The sequence below is a fragment of the Lissotriton helveticus genome, chromosome 1_1 (genome assembly GCF_964261635.1).
Source record: "Lissotriton helveticus chromosome 1_1, aLisHel1.1, whole genome shotgun sequence".
NCBI classification, from domain to species: domain Eukaryota; kingdom Metazoa; phylum Chordata; class Amphibia; order Caudata; family Salamandridae; genus Lissotriton; species Lissotriton helveticus.
Window position 1 is genome coordinate 1,336,576,860 of NC_136057.1, and position 19,742 is coordinate 1,336,596,601.

Sequence of the window (19,742 nt, forward strand, 5' to 3'; positions counted from 1 at the left end):
TTACGATGAAGGAAAATTATTTGAGGAACACGAGAAGAAAATGGAGTGAGCGTGGTCAAAATAAAAAGGTTTTAAAAACATTTAATCTAATTTAATCAAACACATATAAATAAGTGAATCAGAAAGTCAATGTAGTATTTACTGTGATTTATTTTGGCATATACTTAAAAAAACACAATACATATATAAATATATTCACAACTTGTATTTGACATTTTTTCTAAAAGTGGGAAAGATTTAGTCATAAATAAATACAACTGTTCAAAAAATCTAATTGATACATTAATATTTGACAGTGATACTCTGGTATTTCGACATACCTGACTCCATTCCAAGATGGTGGACAGATTGGCGTCCGCCGGAAAGTCGTCAAAGCAGTAGGAACTTTCTCACACTTCCTGTAGAGGTTCTAGCGCTGCCTGCTGCTGCAAGATGGGGGTTAGATTAGAGGTTTTCCGGGTGAGTTCGACAGAGGAATGCCGGCGAGTAGTACTGCAGACCCCAAAGATTTAGAGAACAGCTGTAGTGACAGCTTTTAATACCCATTAGGGCAGCCCCAGATTGGTGCCCGCGTATGGGATATATGAGCTGTAGCTACTTTAGAGGACACAACAGGAGCATATGTGCACACATCTCGCATTTTAGCTGAAACGTAAATGATAATTGGTCCCTAGATTGGACAAGAATGACTGGCACTTTTCACTGATAGTGTAGATATTTGTAAAGGTTTTTCAACGTAATGCATTCTGGAACATGTGGTCTTTTAGGTGGTCACTCGTCTCGCATTTTGCAGGCAAGGGCGTCCATTGGTTGGGCGGGGGATCGCTTAATGACTATGCCCCTGCCCTTTGATTTTGTCATAAAGGGTCGTAGGTGTTGCGCGCCTGTGCACGGGGTGCCTATTTTGTACTGCGGCGTGTGCTTCAGCCCGTAGCACCAAGCGCAATATAAAATATACACTTTATGACCTCCTTGAAGGCAGTCGCAATGGGATTCAGGGTGTGGGACTGCCAACAGCTTGTCGGGCAGTCCCGTTTCCCACCAGGGTGGCGGTTGGACATAAGTCTGTCTGCCAACTTAATCAGACCCTAAATGTGTGAATTAAACAGCCCAAATGTGTGAAATAAAACAACATGGGGTACATGTCCACTCCTGGGAGTATGTCCTTGGTGTTTATTTATTCTATATTACATGTTTTAAATTTCTGACTATTAAGATCACTAGATGGAGGCACATGGAGAGTAGGATTTGCCCAAGATCCATCACTTTGTTAAAATAGGGGATCTGAGACTGCAGCACAGTCACTGCTACTTTATTTTTATTTGTATTTATTTATTTGTGCGTTTTATATAGCGCGGACTTTACCCGAAGGTGTCAGAGCGCTTCACAATAGGAACAGAACTGATACATGAGAACATTACAAGTGAACAAAAAACAAAAGCAAACGTTACATTGAATGAAGCAAAAATGACAATCGTGAGCCAACAAAATACAAGAGGTAGCAAACGGTGCATTACAAAAGTGACAATCGTGAACCAACAAAATATAAGAGGTAGCAAACGGTGCATTACAGGAGGATAAAGTGACACGTGCAGGTTACAAAAGCGTACAAAGTAAACAGAGGTATAATACTGCAATATATGGAGGGCCCTCAAGCACAAGAACAAACGTTACGTAGGCCATGGTGGCACTTGTGCAGGTATCGAAAATAATGTAAGAGGTAGAAAACAGTGTGTTACAAGAGAAAGTGACGGGTGCATGTTACACACGAGTACCAAACACAGGTAGAAAGATAATACCGCAATAAATGGCAGACTCTCAAACCACAAGAACAGGTGAAAGAGCAATCACCTTGTAACTGTATACTTTTACTGCTGCAACTAGATAAAGCTATATTTTTATATATACTTACCTGTGTGGTTTCAGTTTGTGGTGGATTTGGGGTCATTGTTTGTGTTAGGTGCAAATATAGTACACATTGCCTTGGGGATAAGCCTGTCTGCTCGTGCCAAGCTACCTAGGGGGTGAGCAGGGGTTATCTACTGTGTATATTCATTCACCCTGACTAGAATTAAGGGTCCCTACTTGGTCAAAGGTACTTACCTCTGCCAATTAGAGACCCCCAGTTCTAACATTGCTACTTGCTGCAAAGGATGTTCATTTGCTACCGTATTGCATTTTGATTAATATACCATGAGTTTGCGCACCTCTGCCATTCCAGTCCATTGAAATACATGTTAGGTGGGGCCTTTAAATGTATTCTAAATACTCCAGTTATTTCTAAAAAAGGTAGGAGAGGAAATCGTCAAAAAATAATTTCCCAAAAGCACACAGTTTGGCAAAACGGGTGGCCGGGATTCAAAAACGTGCCTACAGGTTCTCATTTCCAACAATTCCATTAGACCACAACTACGGTGGCAGTAATTTGCATGGCAAGGCCAAGGGATTGCCTTTCCCAGGGAAATATTGTGTTGTGGGCCCTGCACAGCATTAGAACACAGTGTTTATTTCCAGCATAGTTAGGAGTAAGGGTAAAGCTATTTGATGTCAAGTATGCTAGTTCGATGGCTAAAACCTACCCATTGGACCAGGTCCTGCGGCAGCAGGTGGTTACTGGCAGTGTGTTTGTTAGATTCTAATATTTACCATTGGTGTTTCAAAGCTTAAGACTATTGTATTCCATTTGGCTTCCAAACCTGTTCATTTTCTGAACTTGTTTCTCAAGACTTGCAATATTGAGCAGTCATGGCTTGCTCCAGGAGGTGGTAAAGGGATTAGAACTCAAATACTGTATGAATAGTAATTGCGGGAGATATGTTTAATCTCTGGTAGAGTGATATCTATTAAAATGGCCCGATTTAGAGGAGATATATTTAGAATGAACTAATAAAAGAATTTGCTTTGTGACTCAGTTCCCCACACCCCAACAAATGTCATCTGATATCTCTGTATGAGTAAAGTGTGGCTGCATGTCAAAGTGTGCTGCTAAGGGTTAATGGAAAGTTGGTCACCCTGATCCTAATATGTTTCAGTTGATCTAGGAAGTTCACAATCAGTCTCTATAACAGTATATTGTAAGTGAAGGACTGGACTGTATAAGTGTGCTGGTGCTTACATGCCAATCGTTGGTCAGAGAAAGATTTACACCAAATGACTAGACAAAGCCATATTTAATTTTTAGAGCCACAAATTGCTTTATTATACTGTTCTAATGCTTAATACTGACTTTGCGTCATTATAAGTTAATATAAAAATTAAAATCCTCCTATTTTTTCCCTAAATTTCCCTTCTATCTGTGTCTAAAAACGAGCATCTTTACTCGTGAGCAGGAAGATGGGTTGGGGTCGTTGGGGTCAGGAATATGGCATTGTATACACGTGCCAGAGTGTGTGAGTGGTGGCTTTCCTATTTGATTCAGTATGTGCTTGTGCAAGGTCTGTCATAAGTGCTATTTTTAAGAGAGGAGCACTGAGGTCATGTAATGTGTTCATTGCAGGGCTCAGCATGTGTATCTACAGGTCAAGGGAGTGACGCTGTGCTGGATGTGCATGTGCAGTTTAGGGGATTGTGGTGCAGGACAATCAAAGTATTGGTTCTGGTTTCTAGGTTGTGTGAGACGCTATTCTTAAGGTTTTGGGAGACTGCAGAGAACTATTTCAGCTCCAGCATAAGGCATTCTGATGATCTATAAAACTTGACAACACATTCTCTAATTAAAATGAGTCCAGGTTTAGTAGGTTTCAAAAACACTTTTTTGCAAACTTGTGACATCACTGGAAATTACGTCACATTAATAGTGGTGGGTGGTATTGTGCAGAATTATGCTGAATTACAATAAAATTCCACCGCAGAATTCCGCAACAGGCGGAGTGAGAATTTGGTGTTATTTTCATAGTGTAAAATGTACCCTTGTGTCCAAAGATGGATGTTAAGTTGCATTTTGCGCTATGAAAATAGTGCAGCCAAATACCATTCATCGCCCTTACATACTCTGCAGTGATTAATCGTTAAGCACTACAAACTATGTAGAGCAACAAGTGGCTAATAAAACTTGTATTACATTATATTATGAATACGTAAGGATGCCGAGTGGTATGCTTGTACGCTGTGGTTTCTAAACTTTAAAACCACTGCATATAACTCAGCATTCGCCCCTTAATATTCTGCAGTGATTACAAGTTAATCACTACAGGTACACAAGGGTGCCGAGTGGTATGCAGTGTTGTCTAAAGTTTAGAAACCACTGGATAACTTAATTCCACCAGTGGAGTAGCAGAATTTGAATTAGTCCATAATTCCCTGTTACAAGAGTAAGACAGAATTACCAAAATTCCTGCAGTTCTGCCCGCGAAATTGAAACCTCTGCCTGGGCCTACGCATTACATTTGGCCTGGCAATGAGTTAATAGAAAATCATAAACCATGAAAAGGGATCCAAATCATTGAAAATGACCTTGTGGCTTCTGGCCCAGATAAAATCATGAGACCTAATTTCCATGATAGAAATGAGGAAGATGTTATCACTGTGCACAGCTTTTAATTTGCTTGTACCTCGTGCAATGAGACATTTTGGAGAGAGTCACAAATGATACATTAAGTCAACAGCATGCACAGAATAAGCAGAGACGATTATGTAATCAATTCAGTTCAATGTTATTTGTTGCATTCGGTAGGCGAGGGGCCTTTACTCACAAAATAAAAAGTTTGCAGCTGCAGAGCAAGTTTATTTAATAGGGGGATGGTAATGCAGGCGTAAGAAAGGAATTGATCAGAGCAGAACGCAAATTTAGAATGTGCCATAATCAGAAAGGTGTGCTTGGTAATAGTTGCAATCAGAGCAGAGTGGGCATTAAAAAATCCATCTGAGGCTTTCATGTGGGAAACATTTAACAAGTTTCGTCGGGTCGGCTTTTTTTCCGGACTTGATTAGAGCGAGATTGATAGAGCACGCCAATTTCCCGTAGGTGTAAAGGTGCTGTAGTCTCAATGGCACGATTCAGCCACAGCCAATTAAAAAAATTGCAGAAACACAAAGGGGGATTCCCTATAGCGTGGGAAGCCAGGTCTTTAAGGCTTTTCTGAAGGGAGAGTGTAATTTAATATCAGACAGATGATTTGACAGCGAGGACCACCGCCTTGCTGCCGCGACCGAGAATGCTACGCCTCCCCATCTCTGGGCATTGTCACCAAGTTAAAGTGAGCTGAGTGAAGTTTGCTGTTCTTTTACATGTATTAGATCTTTGCGGCTTCCTTTAGGATTTCTTTGCCTGCTTTGATGGTTCTTCTACAACTCTCTTATGTGAGTTGCTGGTGTTTGGGAAAAATGGGGACTATGGGCCAGATGTAGGAGAGCAAATACCGGTCGGTAACGGCCGAATTCGGCCGTTACCGACCGGTATTTGGGTTTTCAGATGTAGGGGCCATAATTTTACAGAATCGGAAAACTTACAGATTCGGTAAATTTACCGATTCTGTAAAATACCGAATCGGTAATTTTACCAATTTGGTAAATCCAAATGTAGGTGACACTCCTGAGGGTGTCACAGGCCCTTAAGAGTCGGTATTTTACCACACAATCCTATTGTGTGGTAAAATACCGAATCCAGGTGTGCATGCACATCTGTGCATGCACACTGTGCAATGTGACACACAGACATGCCCTTAGGGCATGTATGTGTGCCACATGTCACACATGCCTTTACTTCGGGTGCTAGAGGGTGTCAAAGTGACACCCCCTGCACCCTTGCAACATTCGGTATTTACCAAATCGTTAAATACCGATTCGGTATTTCCCATTGATTCCTATGGGCTTCACAGCCCATAGGAATCAATAAATACCGAATGTTACCGATTCAGTATTTCTAAATTAAAAATTAGCTACATCTGCCTCCTTCATATTTACAGATTCATAAATACCGAATCGGTAAAATTCGGTATTTATGAGTCGGTAAATGTCCCTCACCTACATCTGGCCCTATATGTTTTAGATTGGGAGAAGAGAGGGTTTGGCATTGCATGCAGCTATTTAGTACCTAGGTTGAAGGTCCATTTTTGGTGTTACTAGCCTTTCAAGCATTTTCGGGCCACTTCGCCTTTGTTGTATTCTTGTTCCTTAATGATGGCATTTTTTGTTGTCTCTCGTTCATCGTAAGCTTTAGGAAGCAAGCCACTGTGGCTATGTTTTGGTTGATTGTTCCCTTCAAGATACAGTGTCATCTCGTCATAGTTTCTGATGCTTGAGTCCTTTGCGGCTGAAGTTGCCTCCATTTAGATTTGAGTCCCTTTTGCCCGAGCAACATCTGCAATGCTATTGGTCTAAGATCTTACATCATGTCGTACAGAAAAGTGACTTGTCCTTGTTGTTTATGATCTCAGATATTTTTAGGTGTAAATGGTTGGAGATGTCTTCTCAGGGTAGATGAAAAGTTCATGAACGCAGCAAATAGGCAGCCTTTCTTGTGTTAAGAGTACGTCTGCATTCGATGTTGTTAAGGTGAAAACATAGTTCACTGATGAGAAGGGTCTTAAGAAAACCTCCTTGGAGGGGGTTAGTAAAATAATTGGCATCAGTCTATTCTTGTCGGTTGTGGAGAATTATTTTGGTGACGATCTTGCCTTCAGCATCAACTGTTAGGTCTGTAAGAAGTAGGACTCTCTGTACTTGTAATTACTTATATAGTTGGAGTATGACACTTGCGCCAGGAGATCGGGAATAATAGTTTAGATGCTCAGTCAGTGAAAATTGTTTGAAGTAGGGGAAGACACTATATTTGGAGCTGTTTAAGTATTCATTTGGTATGAGATTAGGTCTGGTGCTTTTTTGTCTTTCTGTCAATTACTTTATGGATTTGTTGCAACAAAAGGGAATCCTGGGTTTCTTGAATATTGGAGTTGTCTGCCGGGAAGTTAGTCATTCGGGACTGTGTGGATTGTGGAGACCAAGTTTGTTCTAATGCAAACATCTTCAAGAGCTCTTCCTTCAATTATTCGGGCTTTTGGCACTGCTTCGTTTAATTGCCTGATTGACTCCCCATCCTTTTATCATGTTTAGTAGACTGTTGAAATCTTACACTTTATGCAGTTTGAGAATGCTGTGCAATCACAGTGTTCTTGAGGTGTCTGTGACTCAGCCCTGATGTTATTACAGGTCTCTGGCTAAAGAATCAATACATAACGGGGACAATTAGCCTTAATCTCACTAACTCTGTGTCCAAACACCGCACAGCCAGCTTAGAGTTTTTTGTGATTCTCCTTCTATGCATAGCACTGACATTTACTAGCTAACGTAAAACCCCCCTAGTGATCTACAAGGGTTATTGGTTGACTGTGATAAATCTGAAGCAATAGTGTTGCCTAAATAGCAGTAGCCTACAAAAAGTGATCTGGTAGCATTTCGTAAGGCTATGGATTTTTGCAGCTGTGTTGAGACAGGGGTGTGGATTTCTTATAGCCCGATGCCCAGGACAAATTGTTTGGGGTCATGGGCAACAATTTTTATTGCAAATTGTGTCCTTGGGACAAGTAGGCCCAAGACTCTACAGCACAAACCCTTTGGCTCGAACATGACAGTAGTACATCATGGATCAGGGAAGGGCACTGTCTGCAGTTAAGGTAATATTTGTGCCGATGTGTTAATGCTGTTCAAACTCGTATTTGTGGTTTAGTAATGCAAAGCCTTTATTATTAGGGTGAGCGCTCTAAGTAAATGTAAGCTCGGACTGCACTTCTGACGGTGGTTCTAGTATAAAAATGTGTACACATGCTTTTAAAGTTTAGCAATATCAGGCTAGGTATAATGCTTCCAGAATGCTCTCTGATTAGATGCAAATATTTGCAGAAGCTTTAAAGCAAGATTGAGGAGTCTTTGCTTTCAAAAGAAAACAAACGTTCACAAAGAAATGCAAGTAGAAAAAAAAACATTTAGCTAAACTACTGTAAAATTTTAGGTAACATTTCTTTGCAGCATCATTTGTTAAAATGTGTTGATGTATGCTAGTATTTTCCAAAGATATTCAAAATGTAAATTCTGTGTAACAAGTTTCAATAAGATTATGTGAAACATAAAAATAAACAAGCCTTGGCAAAGCGAGCAGGTCTGAAATTGGTCAGAGACAGAGGGAGATTTAATGAACATAAAAGGGAATGGTTAACGCCAGGCCTAATTAGGGGTCCAATTACTAAAGAAAGCCTCAAAAGTGCACCCATGGTATATGTCCTTGCATTAAGTGCAGACATACAACTTTCATGAATTCACATATATTTACAAAAGTAGGCCACAAAATAGTATTCTTGGAAAAAAATAGTGAACTGCATTTTATCAATATGCATGTGTAGATTTGCTCATGCGCAAATCTGAGTGCTAGCAACTTACTCTCAAACCACTATTTTCCCAACCATGGAAGAAGTTTCACATCTGTCATTGTCACAGTAAAGTTCCAACCCTTCTCAGTATGGGAAAAGATTAGAGAAGAGTTGGTGAAAACCCTCAAAACCTGCAAGGTAGTAGGTTTGCACAGACTCAGTGGGGCATTCCAACCCTGGACCTTCAACCCCAGTATGTAGATCGGCGGGAACATGGCAACATAAGGGAATAATCAGATAGGCTATATCAGCGCTCTTATATAATAAGATTGCGCCATGATTTGTTGCCACATTAAATGGCACAAAAAAGACAAGTGGATTTTGTTACAGTACAAGTAGATTTATGAAGCAACCTGCCCCATGGACAAGTAGTTATTTTATTAAATTCCACACCCCTGGACTGTCAATGTTTATTTGGGCCCAGGTGAGGGTCTCTTGCGGGTTAGGAGATAAAGTCGAGGGCAGTATGAGATTGATTGTTTGAGGTTGTGTGTGGATAAGCAAGGACAATGTTAGGAGCTGGGTGAATTTGTGCTGGTGGAAGTTTTTGAGCTGTGTGAAGATCTGCTTGCACTGAGGTGTGCTTAGAGATCTGCAATGGAGCAGTACTTAAACCACCACTGGTTCCCAGTACTGTTTTCATGAATGTGGTGTAAGCTTTGCAGAGCAGCACAAATTTCATGTTCTATCTTTTCTTGCAGATGATGCTCTATCTGTCGTTCCCAGTTACCATGTTCTGGATTTCCAACCAAGCTGAGTACTTTGAGGAGTACGTAGTGAAACGAAAGGCGAGTATCTGCCCACATGTTTAAGCTGTCTCAGTTAACTTTACTGAAAACATCAATGCTGCTATGCTACAAGCATTGCTGACTGTTCTCAACATTTCATAGATTCCTACCAGTGTAAACAGTTGCAAAAGCTGTGGAGGTGGTTTATAACTCCAGCCAGTGGTTGTGTATTGCAGACTAGTATACAGGGACTGCAAATGACTAATATGGCTCTTTTTTAAACTAAATATGTGTCTAATAATATGTCTCCGCTTCTCAACGGCGCACAGATTTGAAAGGTGCACTGGATGCATAAAGTGAACAGTTCACTATACTATATAGGCTAGATCTAACTTTATTCAAGAACTTGGCGCTAAGCAGCGGTGAGTATTAGTGGAGTAAATTGTCTTTCCGTCTGGTTTCACAGTCACTCAAGCAGAATCACAAAACATTGAAAGGAGGTGTTCTTGTAGGGAGACCAGTTAATTCAAGAAAAAAAAACGATATAATGCATTCATTTTCTAAAGTCAGGTTAGCTGAAGATCCTAACGTTAAATTTAAGTAGAGCTATCTCGTAAGGTGCCTGTTGGAAGGTTGTTTTACTGGTTTTTGCAGTTTTGTACTAGAGTGAAATACCATATCATGCACGAATGTTTGAATCACGGGCAACACTTATAATAAGGCTATATAGTAACAAATTGGAACAAAACAGTCATTAGTGTTTGTACAGTGAATGCTTGTGGCATCAGTATGGTTTTTGTATTGCAGAGATAGTCGTTTGTCCATCCCATGGTAAGCACCCCTACTAAAACTAAAAGCGCACAGGAGCCAATTCGTAAAAATAAATCACACTTTTATGAGTCAAATATTTAATTCAAAGCAGAGAACGAAAACTATGGGGTAAAGGTGTTTTATTTACATCTGATACTTAGTAGAGCACTACATACAGCTTTGATGCTGATTCGGGACGCAGATCTATTGCATATTGGCACAGAAACAGTGTCACACGTTTGCCTGCTGATCTAAATTCCTGGCATGCATTGGTGCACTGCAGAATGTAGTCCACACAAGAAAGATACAGAAACAGATATGGCTACAGGCTATCATTATTGCATTTGTACTGTTGTTAAAAAAGGCTACTTATTGTCTCTTTGAGCAAGGCCTGCTACAAGAACTTTGTCCTGGATGTCATAATAAGCGTAAAAGGGCCTTCTCTGGTAGATGCTTCTACGTGAAGATTCCTCTCCTCTTGAGTTTCCATCAGGAGCCAAACTAGATCCAAATAAGTTGAAATAGTTCTCCTGCACCAGCAGGAAATGCCAACTCATCTTGAATCTGGGCCTCTCCTGGTGTGATGTCGCTGGGCTGTACATGTGGTGCCACTTCGGCACTTTGACTTAAGTTCTGTTTTACTGCATTTTTCTGTTTTTGATGTGGACCTGGAGTTTCTCTCTGTTCCAAAATTATCCTGTAATTTTTCTGCCGTGTAGGGCTTAGAGGCAATGCAACAGAAATAGAGATCAAGTTGCCTTGGGTATCTTTCCTGCAGTTTCCGGGATTTTTCTTCGGGTTAACAAGGTGTCTGTGTGGCAAGTCTGGTGCACGTCTTGGGGCCTTTCCTGGACCACGCCTTTTTAAATTTGGGGTGGATAGAAGACCTGGAAGGATCTTACTACACATCTGGAGGCCACCATGAGCCCCAGCCTCTACATGAGTCACAATCAGAGTATAGATAGTTTGATGTGGCCTTTTTCATGAGTAAGTATCTCGCTTCAAGTTTAAGATTTACATTGCTGAGGACTCTTCTTCATGTGGACGTCCATCTCCCTTCAGGGACAGGGCTTTGGATCGGCGGAGACACTCTCTCACCTCAATTTCATCTTGAATATCCAGCTCTGCTGAACATGAGCCTGATGTTGGAGCCCTGCCATGTTCCAGCTCAACGTTCTGTGCTGCCAGCTCCCCTATTGGCTTTTCTGACTATTGGGGCTGGCTCCGTTGAGGTGGTGACTTTCACCCAACCTCTCAACTATGTTCCACCCTACTCCACCTTCCTATGTTAGACCTTCAGACCCTCTGCATTGACAGCAGTTGATTTGCCTTTTACTTTGGAGTTGTCATAGACTTCATTCTCAGGACACATGAGAGGCACTTTTTATACTTTTACGGTCCTGCACAAGACTTATTTGATAATTTTACAGCCCTAAAAGTAGAGGTGGATGTAGATTCTCTATGTTCTTGCTCGAACTCTCACGAAGTTCTCTGATTTGTGCCCTAGACACTACATATACCTCAGCACCTCTGGTGCAATGAATCCAGATTGCCTCCTGTCAGCCCCATCTATCTTTCAAGGAGGTGTTCAGCAAGGCGTTTGACGTCCTGGAATCGCCTCTATGCTTGGACACTTGACAAAGATGAAAACAATCATTTTGAGCGAAATTATGTAGACTGGTTGCTGCATGTCAGAACCCTTATACCCTTTTAATGAGGCATGATTGAACCCGGTCATTTTAGTTTAGAATAGATCAGTTTCTGCCCAAGTCTTCCACTGTAAGTTGGCTCGCCGTCACTGACCCTCCTGGGCGACTTGGCATTTTTGTCTTCACTCACGGCTATATAGTGCATAGGGCTATGGGTCGTCAGTTTTACAGGTGTCTGTGCTGATGTTTCCCTACTTTGTGGTAGTTTTTGTGGGCAGAACTGATGGAAAAATTGTTTGATTTGGGAGGTTTGTTCTTCTGTCCTATAATACCACACGCCTCTTGGTGCATTACTTGCACTCTCTCTAGGAGGTGGCACGCCTGGTGGTTCCTCTCTTACTGGATTGTATGAGAGTAATAGCAACAAGGGGTTTGGCCCTAGGCGGCTGGACAGGGCCGCAGTAAACTAAGAGAAAGGGGGCGGGTTTGTCCTAGCCGTCACTTTCAAATGCTGCTAAACCATTTTAACAGACTAAAGGCCTCACGCTTTATGTATTGTTTGTTACATCATATTGTTTCATCACACAGTTTGTATGTTTTTGTTTTATTTGTTGCCTTAATATGTATAATTTGTTCTTGATAGAAACTTATCCGCACTTACCTGACCCATGATTTAATGTGGAGTAAAGTGCACAGAACGACATAATTTGAATGTGAAGGCTAGGACAACCCCCCCCCCCCTTTCTCTTGGATTGTATGAGAGGCCACTTTGCTCAATAGGTTCATGATGATTTTTGGGTTGCTAGACCAGTTCTTAGGCTTGGTTATAATATCGCTGGCTCAATGGCTACATTTATGGGCTCCTTGGTTTTCTTTTGTACATGAGCCTGGTTGAACTCCTTGGACCTTCAGTGAGATACCCCTGTAAATGTGCTGGATGCATTTTTTGATGGATGTCAACTTTTTAATAAGCATGCGTCCCTAATTGTATATCATGCAGGGGGCAGGGGTCAGGGGGAGCTAATGCCTGATAAGGGAGTTTACTGCCTGGTACAAACATACCACTAAGATGTCGCAGGCTATTTGGTAGTTTTACTGGTCTGTAACCTTACAGGCTTTAGCAACACTCAGAAACTGCACACCCTTTGTTTCTGCCCTCCCATACCTAGTGGGGATGTGGTGCTTTCATAGGGTACCCAGACCAGATGCTACAGTTTGTGTTATCTTCATCTCTGACTTTCCCTGTCAGACCATGCTAAATGCTTCTTTAAGAAATAGGTTTAAAAGAATGGAAGTTTTGGGAATGGCGTTGTGCGCGCTGAGTCTATCCTTATGTTACCATGCAGCAGGGCCCACTTGTGCTTTCTCCCTCCTGATCGCCTGGTGCCGAATTCCTGATAGAAAGGTCTCCAGTGGTACGTGGCAAAGCTTTGCCCTCTGGTTGAATGCATTTGGTTTGTGATTGCTTTTTTCATGGATGTTCATTTCTTCCACAGTAGGAAATAGTGCTTAGCCTACACTGTGGTTGCTCATTTGGCCTGCAGTTAATTTGAACTAGTAATCCTTCCTTTTCAGTTCAAGTGTTCTCTCACTTGTGTTGAGAGAGAGAGATAGTCCAAATTCTTCATCGTAGTCTGCTGTGTTTTCGGGGTATTTAGTGTATGGTCACCAACCACCTTTGGAGGTAAGACGGATGATATGTTTTCATCAACTTTTAGCTATTAGGTTATTGTCGCACTGGCTTCTTCTTGAGGTAGGAGATAGGCCTGACTTGTAGGTATTGTTGCTGAAGTGTAATAGGAGCAGATGTTGGGGTACTTCGGTCTAACTTGTTGAAATTCAGAACTGGCCGAATTTAAGTTGGAGCTACAAGAACTACTGGGACTTCCCTGTATAGGTAAACTGGCTGATTATTTTTTACTACAACCTCATTATTGCGGTCGCAGGATGGCAGCTGCGTTCCCAGAGATGCAGCAGGGCTCTCTTGCTGCCCATGATGTAATTCAGAGGGCAGGCGAAGTTTAACTTTTATCAATAAGGAAATCTGTGAGCAGTATGTACATAGGGCCTCGAGGCTCCTTAGGGTGCGAGATATATAATTATAATGGTGGCCAGCAGCCTCAGAAACAGACAGTCAGTAAGTCGTCTCGGGGGAGGCAGGCCAGGAGCATGAGAGCCATGTTAAAAATATGCTCTCATCTGACTTCCCTGTGTGGTGCCCACCACATGAAATCCAAAATCATCTAGATAATGCACCGTGCCCTCTTCGATACGCAGAGGCTGCGAGACACTCCAGCTCTGAGTTGCGTGAGGAAACACAAGTAGGCCCAGGTGCTGACCAGCACAGAAAGCAGCTACCACTCATTTAGTTGGGCCAGGCGAGCCCTTGTACCTCGGCCCGGATAAACAACAAGAAGCTAGTTCGAACTGTAAGATTTTTTCGATGCAGGATTCACATGGTTGCGGAGGGAAGGGCTAATCTCAGTAATAGTTTTTTTCTCACTCATGCTGACTGCACTACACAAAACTTAAATACAGTAATATCAACCTAAATACAGTAATATCAACAAGAGGCGGCAGGCGTGCGTTGTCTGTGCGTGGCTAATTGACATGCTTGTGTGTCCCCTTGTTTCTGTGTGTGTTGGGTGTGCGTGAGGCGTATGCAAGCACATTTTTATTAGGACCTCGGCCAACTTTGAAATGATACATCAGGGGCTAGGCTTAGCACTTACTTTTATGCAGTGTCTAGATGGTAGGAGCCAACGTGGTGATGGCTGGCCGTTTCGACCCAAATCTGACCCTGCCCGTGGCAATGCCAGCCACCGGGCATGATTGAGGCTCACCTCCCAGCTAAGCTCAGCTAGCTGCAGTCACGGAGGTATGTTCTGGCTGCGGCCAACCCCTCTAGCGGCCGCCAGGCAGTCCAAGGTTCAGTCAGCTGCTGATCAGGCTGGGGTTGGCACCGCAGGAACTCATCCATTACTACAGCAAATGTATCAGAATGTTCTGCGGCCGCATGTCTGTTACATTGTAGCAGTAACAGCTAAAGCTCAGCCAGCCCCCAATTCTGCCGTGATCAGCGCGCTGCTGCTTTCTCAGTCACTAAATGATGTATTTCAGCAGCCAGCACTCCCTCAGCTTGACAGCTGAGAGGCGCTATATGCGTGACTTTGCATTTCAGAGCTGTGATGCGGACCACCACACTGAAATGCATTATTCTAACGCCTGTTGCGTGGTACTTGGCGGGGCTGCTAATATTGGCCTTGGCATGACACCCTGAGAGTCTCTAAGTGCCTCCCCTAAAGGTCTTTGGGGCATTCGATTTGTAGTCTCGTGGTTGTTATGTCACCGGAAGAAAGTTTGGAAACTTTCGAAAATTTTCTTCCAGACCAAAGATACTTTTTTTTTTTAACTCTTTGATTTCCAGACTTTCACCGGGACCTATAGACTTGGTGTGTTAGACACATGCTACAATGCGTTCGTACTGAAATTGCACCTTGGTCCTGGTCTATTGTGAATATTGACTTTCATTGGCCCTGTATTTTTCTAGGTGCTTTTTAGGTTTCGCCCTGGCCGTAGCACTGCGCAGCAGTGCTCGCGCAGGGCGAAATCTTATGATCCTACAGTGTGGGGCTTTGTCCCGCCTTCTCTTCCATTGGCTAACTCCATAAATGGAGGCTAGCCATTGGAAGAGATGGGTGTCTCTTACTCTTTTCCCCGCCTTGACGTGATTCATGGGCGTTACTGTGCCTTTTTTTAAGTCCCGCCCCTTTTCTCTCCGTCATTCGGAGGTAGTCACACAATATGGTAATGAATCCCCAATCCGAATACTTTCACAAAAGAGAGCTCAGGTGAAGGAGTACAGAGGTAGGCTAATTTATTGTTATATAAATATGGCTCGGGTGCCGTGTTATGAAGTCCCTGGAAACTCCTCTCAATGGGAGTAAAGTTCAGTAAATCTCAGATGTCTACGAAGCGCCCGGCTCCGAGTAATTTTTGGTTTCCATAGCATGCGCTCTTTGTTTCAGGTTCTACGTCTGCCACCCAGGAGCGCTGCCGCGTCCGCTTCCCGCGGGGGCACGCATGCTGCAGACAGGGGTCTGCTTTAATGAGGGCGAGGGCCGGGAGGGAGGGTGTGCCCGCTGTGGCGCTCCTGGGATTGTGCGGAGGGCGGGGACGGGGAGGAGCGCTCACCAGGGAGCTAAAGGTGAAGGTTGGCTAAAATGTATTAGAAGCCAGTGCCCTTTCCTAACTCCCAGCAGACACCGAGCCCCTCCAGACAGCAGAAGGGGGCACCACGGACCGGTACTCCTCACCATGGCCAGGACAGCGGTGGTAGCAGCAGCGATGCACCTCTTCCTCACGCTGGCATTTGCAGTAAGTCCTGCGGGGCGCACTCATCCTCGTGTTGTGTCGAGCCACGCTGGGGGGGACAGGAGCGGTAAAGTTGGAAACTCCCGGTGTTTTCAGCGCTCATGCTAAAGAGGGGGAGGGGTGGAGTGGGGGTCCCACGCCAGGTTTCATGGGATGCCTTCTCAGCAGGGGGAACGTTACGTGTTCAGGTTGTTTCCCCCCCCTCCCCCTTGTCCCGCCGAAGAAACCAGGGCAGTAGTGTCAGGTTTATGGCCGCGGACTGATTGGGCCTCCAGAGCCCTCGTGTGAACCACTTTTCAAGCGTCGGTGCCAATAATGGGCTGGGTGCTTTGATTTCTGATCACCAACCCCCTCCAGTACACGTGTTTCCCAACTCCCCGTATGTGGAGCGATGTGTGAGAATGATAATATTCTATTTCTTATGTAGATTGTTTTAAATCCTGCGATGCTTGCGTCATAGTTTAATGTGTGGCTGGCTGCGCAGATTTTACACCAGACAGTTGAAATAAAGACAGGGTTGTCTGCTGTTGAGCTCATGTAGGCTAAAATGTACCAACACTTTTGTATGGTAGCTCTCTCGCTTCCCAAGTTTCGAAATGGCCCTAAAGCGCTACGTGCAGCGAGGACGTGGCTCCTTCGAGGCGCATGGCTCTTGCTCGGTAAAAGGTTTTTGGGTCCCGCTTTAGTTTTCAGCCCCCCCCCCCTCTGAGAGCAAAGTACGCTTTAAGGGGCTCCTTGGGGGCACATACCCCCAGGGCAGAGCGTGCGGGTCTGTGCCAGTCTCCGCCTCGGCGCCCTGCAGCGCTACCTGCGGCTCCCCGGGAGTGCCTTCACAGCTGCTCCCTAAGTGGTTAATTGGCTGGGAATGGGCGGCTGCGCCCTGCTCCCGCCGCAGGCCCGAATGTTTGCCCTACGCGCCTTACCTGCTCTGTTTACTCTGCAGCCAGAAAGCTAATCCCTGGGGATCATCTGGACAGCGGTGATTCAAGTCCGTTCAAGGATATTGCTGCCATATTGTCATTTTTTAAAATATTTTAGCAATTATACTATTTTTACACTTGCCTCGTGAGTTTTTTTTCATATCACAATATTTTTGCCTGATTGTAGAAAGCAATGAATGGTCGTATTTGTAAAGTTGACACCCTCACCCTGCGAACACTACCGAGTGTTATTGTTAGTCCGAAGCCATACTGTGAAGTAGGTGTTCGTAGAGTTTAGGTTCCAGGAATAAGTTGACCCCTCTGCAAAGTACAGAGTAGGGGCAGGTGAAACCAGTTGGTTACAGTAGTACGTTTAAACTTTATATTACAGTAACTATATTTTAAGTTTTTCCCACTAAAAAAGTGTTGTATGCCCAGGTATTGAGCATTGACAACAGCTAAATGCTGTTTTAAGTCATTGCGTTTTTTTTCACTTGAAATAAAAATTGAACCAGACCACTGGTCAACTGGAGTTTCCACAACGGTAGAATTTAGAACGACGGAACCCTGTCACACTCCGGCGAAGTTGAGGGTATAAAATCTCAGACATGCTTTTTAAGCCACGACATTTGCTTGTAAACTGGAAATATAATGCACTATGTCTATTCTACATGAACTGGAAAAAAAAGCTTTAACCCTGTCCCGTCTCCCTCTAAGATGTCTGCTTGGTGGTCTATGAGTGGGGTTCCCCCGGCAGGTGGTTTATAATCCTAGTTTACCGTTTGTCCACTGCGTGCTGTTTAGCAAGCAGTTTGTTGCACACTGGGAGTGTCTAGAAATCCCTCGCTTCGTCTCCGTTTTAGTAATTTTGCCATCTTTGGTTAATCTATGAAGCCCCCTCCCTCTGGTTTTCTACCTAATTCCAGAGCTTTTAAAGTAATAAACGGAAGGGGCGGGGTAGGGGTATGAGAATGTGTCCTGCCAACTTTGCAGTGGGGAACAAGGTTCGAGTCCCGACGTCGGTGTAATATCTTTTTCGTGAGTGCATATAACAAAAAAAATGTACCAGGCCGTGCGCATGTATTCTGGCGCTCATGTAGCGCTGTAATGCCGCTGGGTGGAAACATACTGTACCGTTTTTGATCACGTGCGCAAGCATGACGTTAAGGTGTGGCTGTTTTGAGACAAGAGCTCCTCAACCCTTTCTGGTACTTGCAAGTCACAACCTGTCATATTTGTCTTTCGATTTTGAGTCGGCGTCAGGTTAAAGCAAGCGTCAAATCTTGGACTAGAAGACAGGACTCTAGGTCCAGGGTCACGTGGTAGTCACTAGGCACGCCAGCTAAGTATTAGAGAAACGTCCTACATCTGTATGGGAATGCCCACTCTTTCCCCTTACACATAGGACCTCTAGTCAGGCAGGGCACAGTGGCAACAGTATAGGGACCTAAACCTTTTTTGGCTTTTTATATAGCACGAACTTGGCCCAACCACATACCCTTGGTTCTGTAACCAGGTCTCTGCCGGGACCTCCAGAAAGAGTTGTCTTGTTCATTGACATTAGCGGTTTCTGAATGTACACCCAGCATGTTTCCCGTCATCGTGAGCTTCTCTCGTGAAGTGACGTCTATGGACTTGATGATTGTTTTTTTTATGATTCCGGCTTGCTGTGGACTCGATTCTCACTGTCTTTCGCGCTTATCGATGTGCCTACTTTTTTTTTTCTTCTTCTTGTTTTCTGTTCCTTCTGTATCATTTCTGTCCTTTCTTCGTTGTCCCAATATCCACAGAACAAACTGAACGGACTATATCTGTTCAATATTTTATTGGCACTTTCGTCATGATCTGATGGTTAAAAAAAGTCACGAATTATCCCTTTTTGATGATAAACGAATAGTGAGCTAGAATACAATTATATTTGCCACCATGTAGCTTGTGGGAATGCCAGTACATCTAGGCAGGAGATGGCTATATGTCCAGGAAATGCAACATTTTGAAATTTGTGCACGAATATGTGAGTTAGGCTTGGTAATCATTATACATTTCTATTGGGTAAGGCTCAGAATAATTGTGCAGCTACAGATTAAGATGCTCATTTAGACTCCAATGAAAACAAGCATTTGCAATGCAATAGGCCTCGCATTGACACAAGTCTGAGCTACTGAGATTGTAAATAACAATGCCTTTTATTTATGTTTTAAAAAAGTAAAAGGCATTGTTATTTGCAATGTCAATAGCTCAAACTCACGTCAATGCGAAACCTATTGCATTGTAAATGCTTGTTCTACTTATATCTTTAAAAATCATTATCTCTGGTTCCTCTTGTTAGATTTTTGTTGTATTCTTGTAGTTTTGCTTATTAAAATGTTCTTTCTTTTGAGAAACTTGAGTGGCATTTATTTTGTGTTATATTTTTAACTTTTTAAAAAAGTTTTCGTACTTCTAAATGCTTTACACATTTTTCTAATTTAAGCCTGTGTGCTCTGTGTCACAGCTCCCAAGAGTTTACCTCAGGTTTAATTTACTGGAACATTTGACTGGGCCTGAGAGGTTAGTGACGTTATTAAGTCTAGTGATCTTCCATCTACCGAAATTCATAATTCACTTTCTCACATTTTCCTTTGGTAATCATGACCCACCTTCCCATTTCAAAGAGTAGTGTGTATATGATACGGTTCAGTTCGTTTTTGCACTGCATTTCTGTGTTCCTTTGAATCTTGCCGTCGCTTCTTAGGGTTTAGAGAAAAAAATGTGAACTGTGGTTGAAACCCCTTGTTGGCGCCATATACTGCTCAATGAAGTCACATCTGGGGAGTGTCTGGAGCTGAGTTGGAGGTGCAGCGCCATCTGTCGGTGGTGGAGAGCTGTTTCATATTTTCGGTATCCAGTGTGGTGCCTAGA

At 43.2% G+C, this 19,742-nt stretch overlaps 1 protein-coding gene across 1 annotated transcript in view; it reads left to right on the forward strand.

Moving 5' to 3' along the window:
* Positions 1-332: 332 nt before the first annotated feature.
* Positions 333-19,742, forward strand: part of PET100 (PET100 cytochrome c oxidase chaperone) — a 33,335-nt gene continuing 13,925 nt past the window's right edge. Inside the window, exons 1-2 of the mRNA XM_078682560.1 lie at positions 333-459; positions 9,062-9,148. Coding sequence (XP_078538686.1) covers positions 433-459; positions 9,062-9,148 — 114 coding nt within the window. The 5' untranslated portion in view covers positions 333-432. The remainder of the gene's footprint in view (positions 460-9,061; positions 9,149-19,742) is intronic.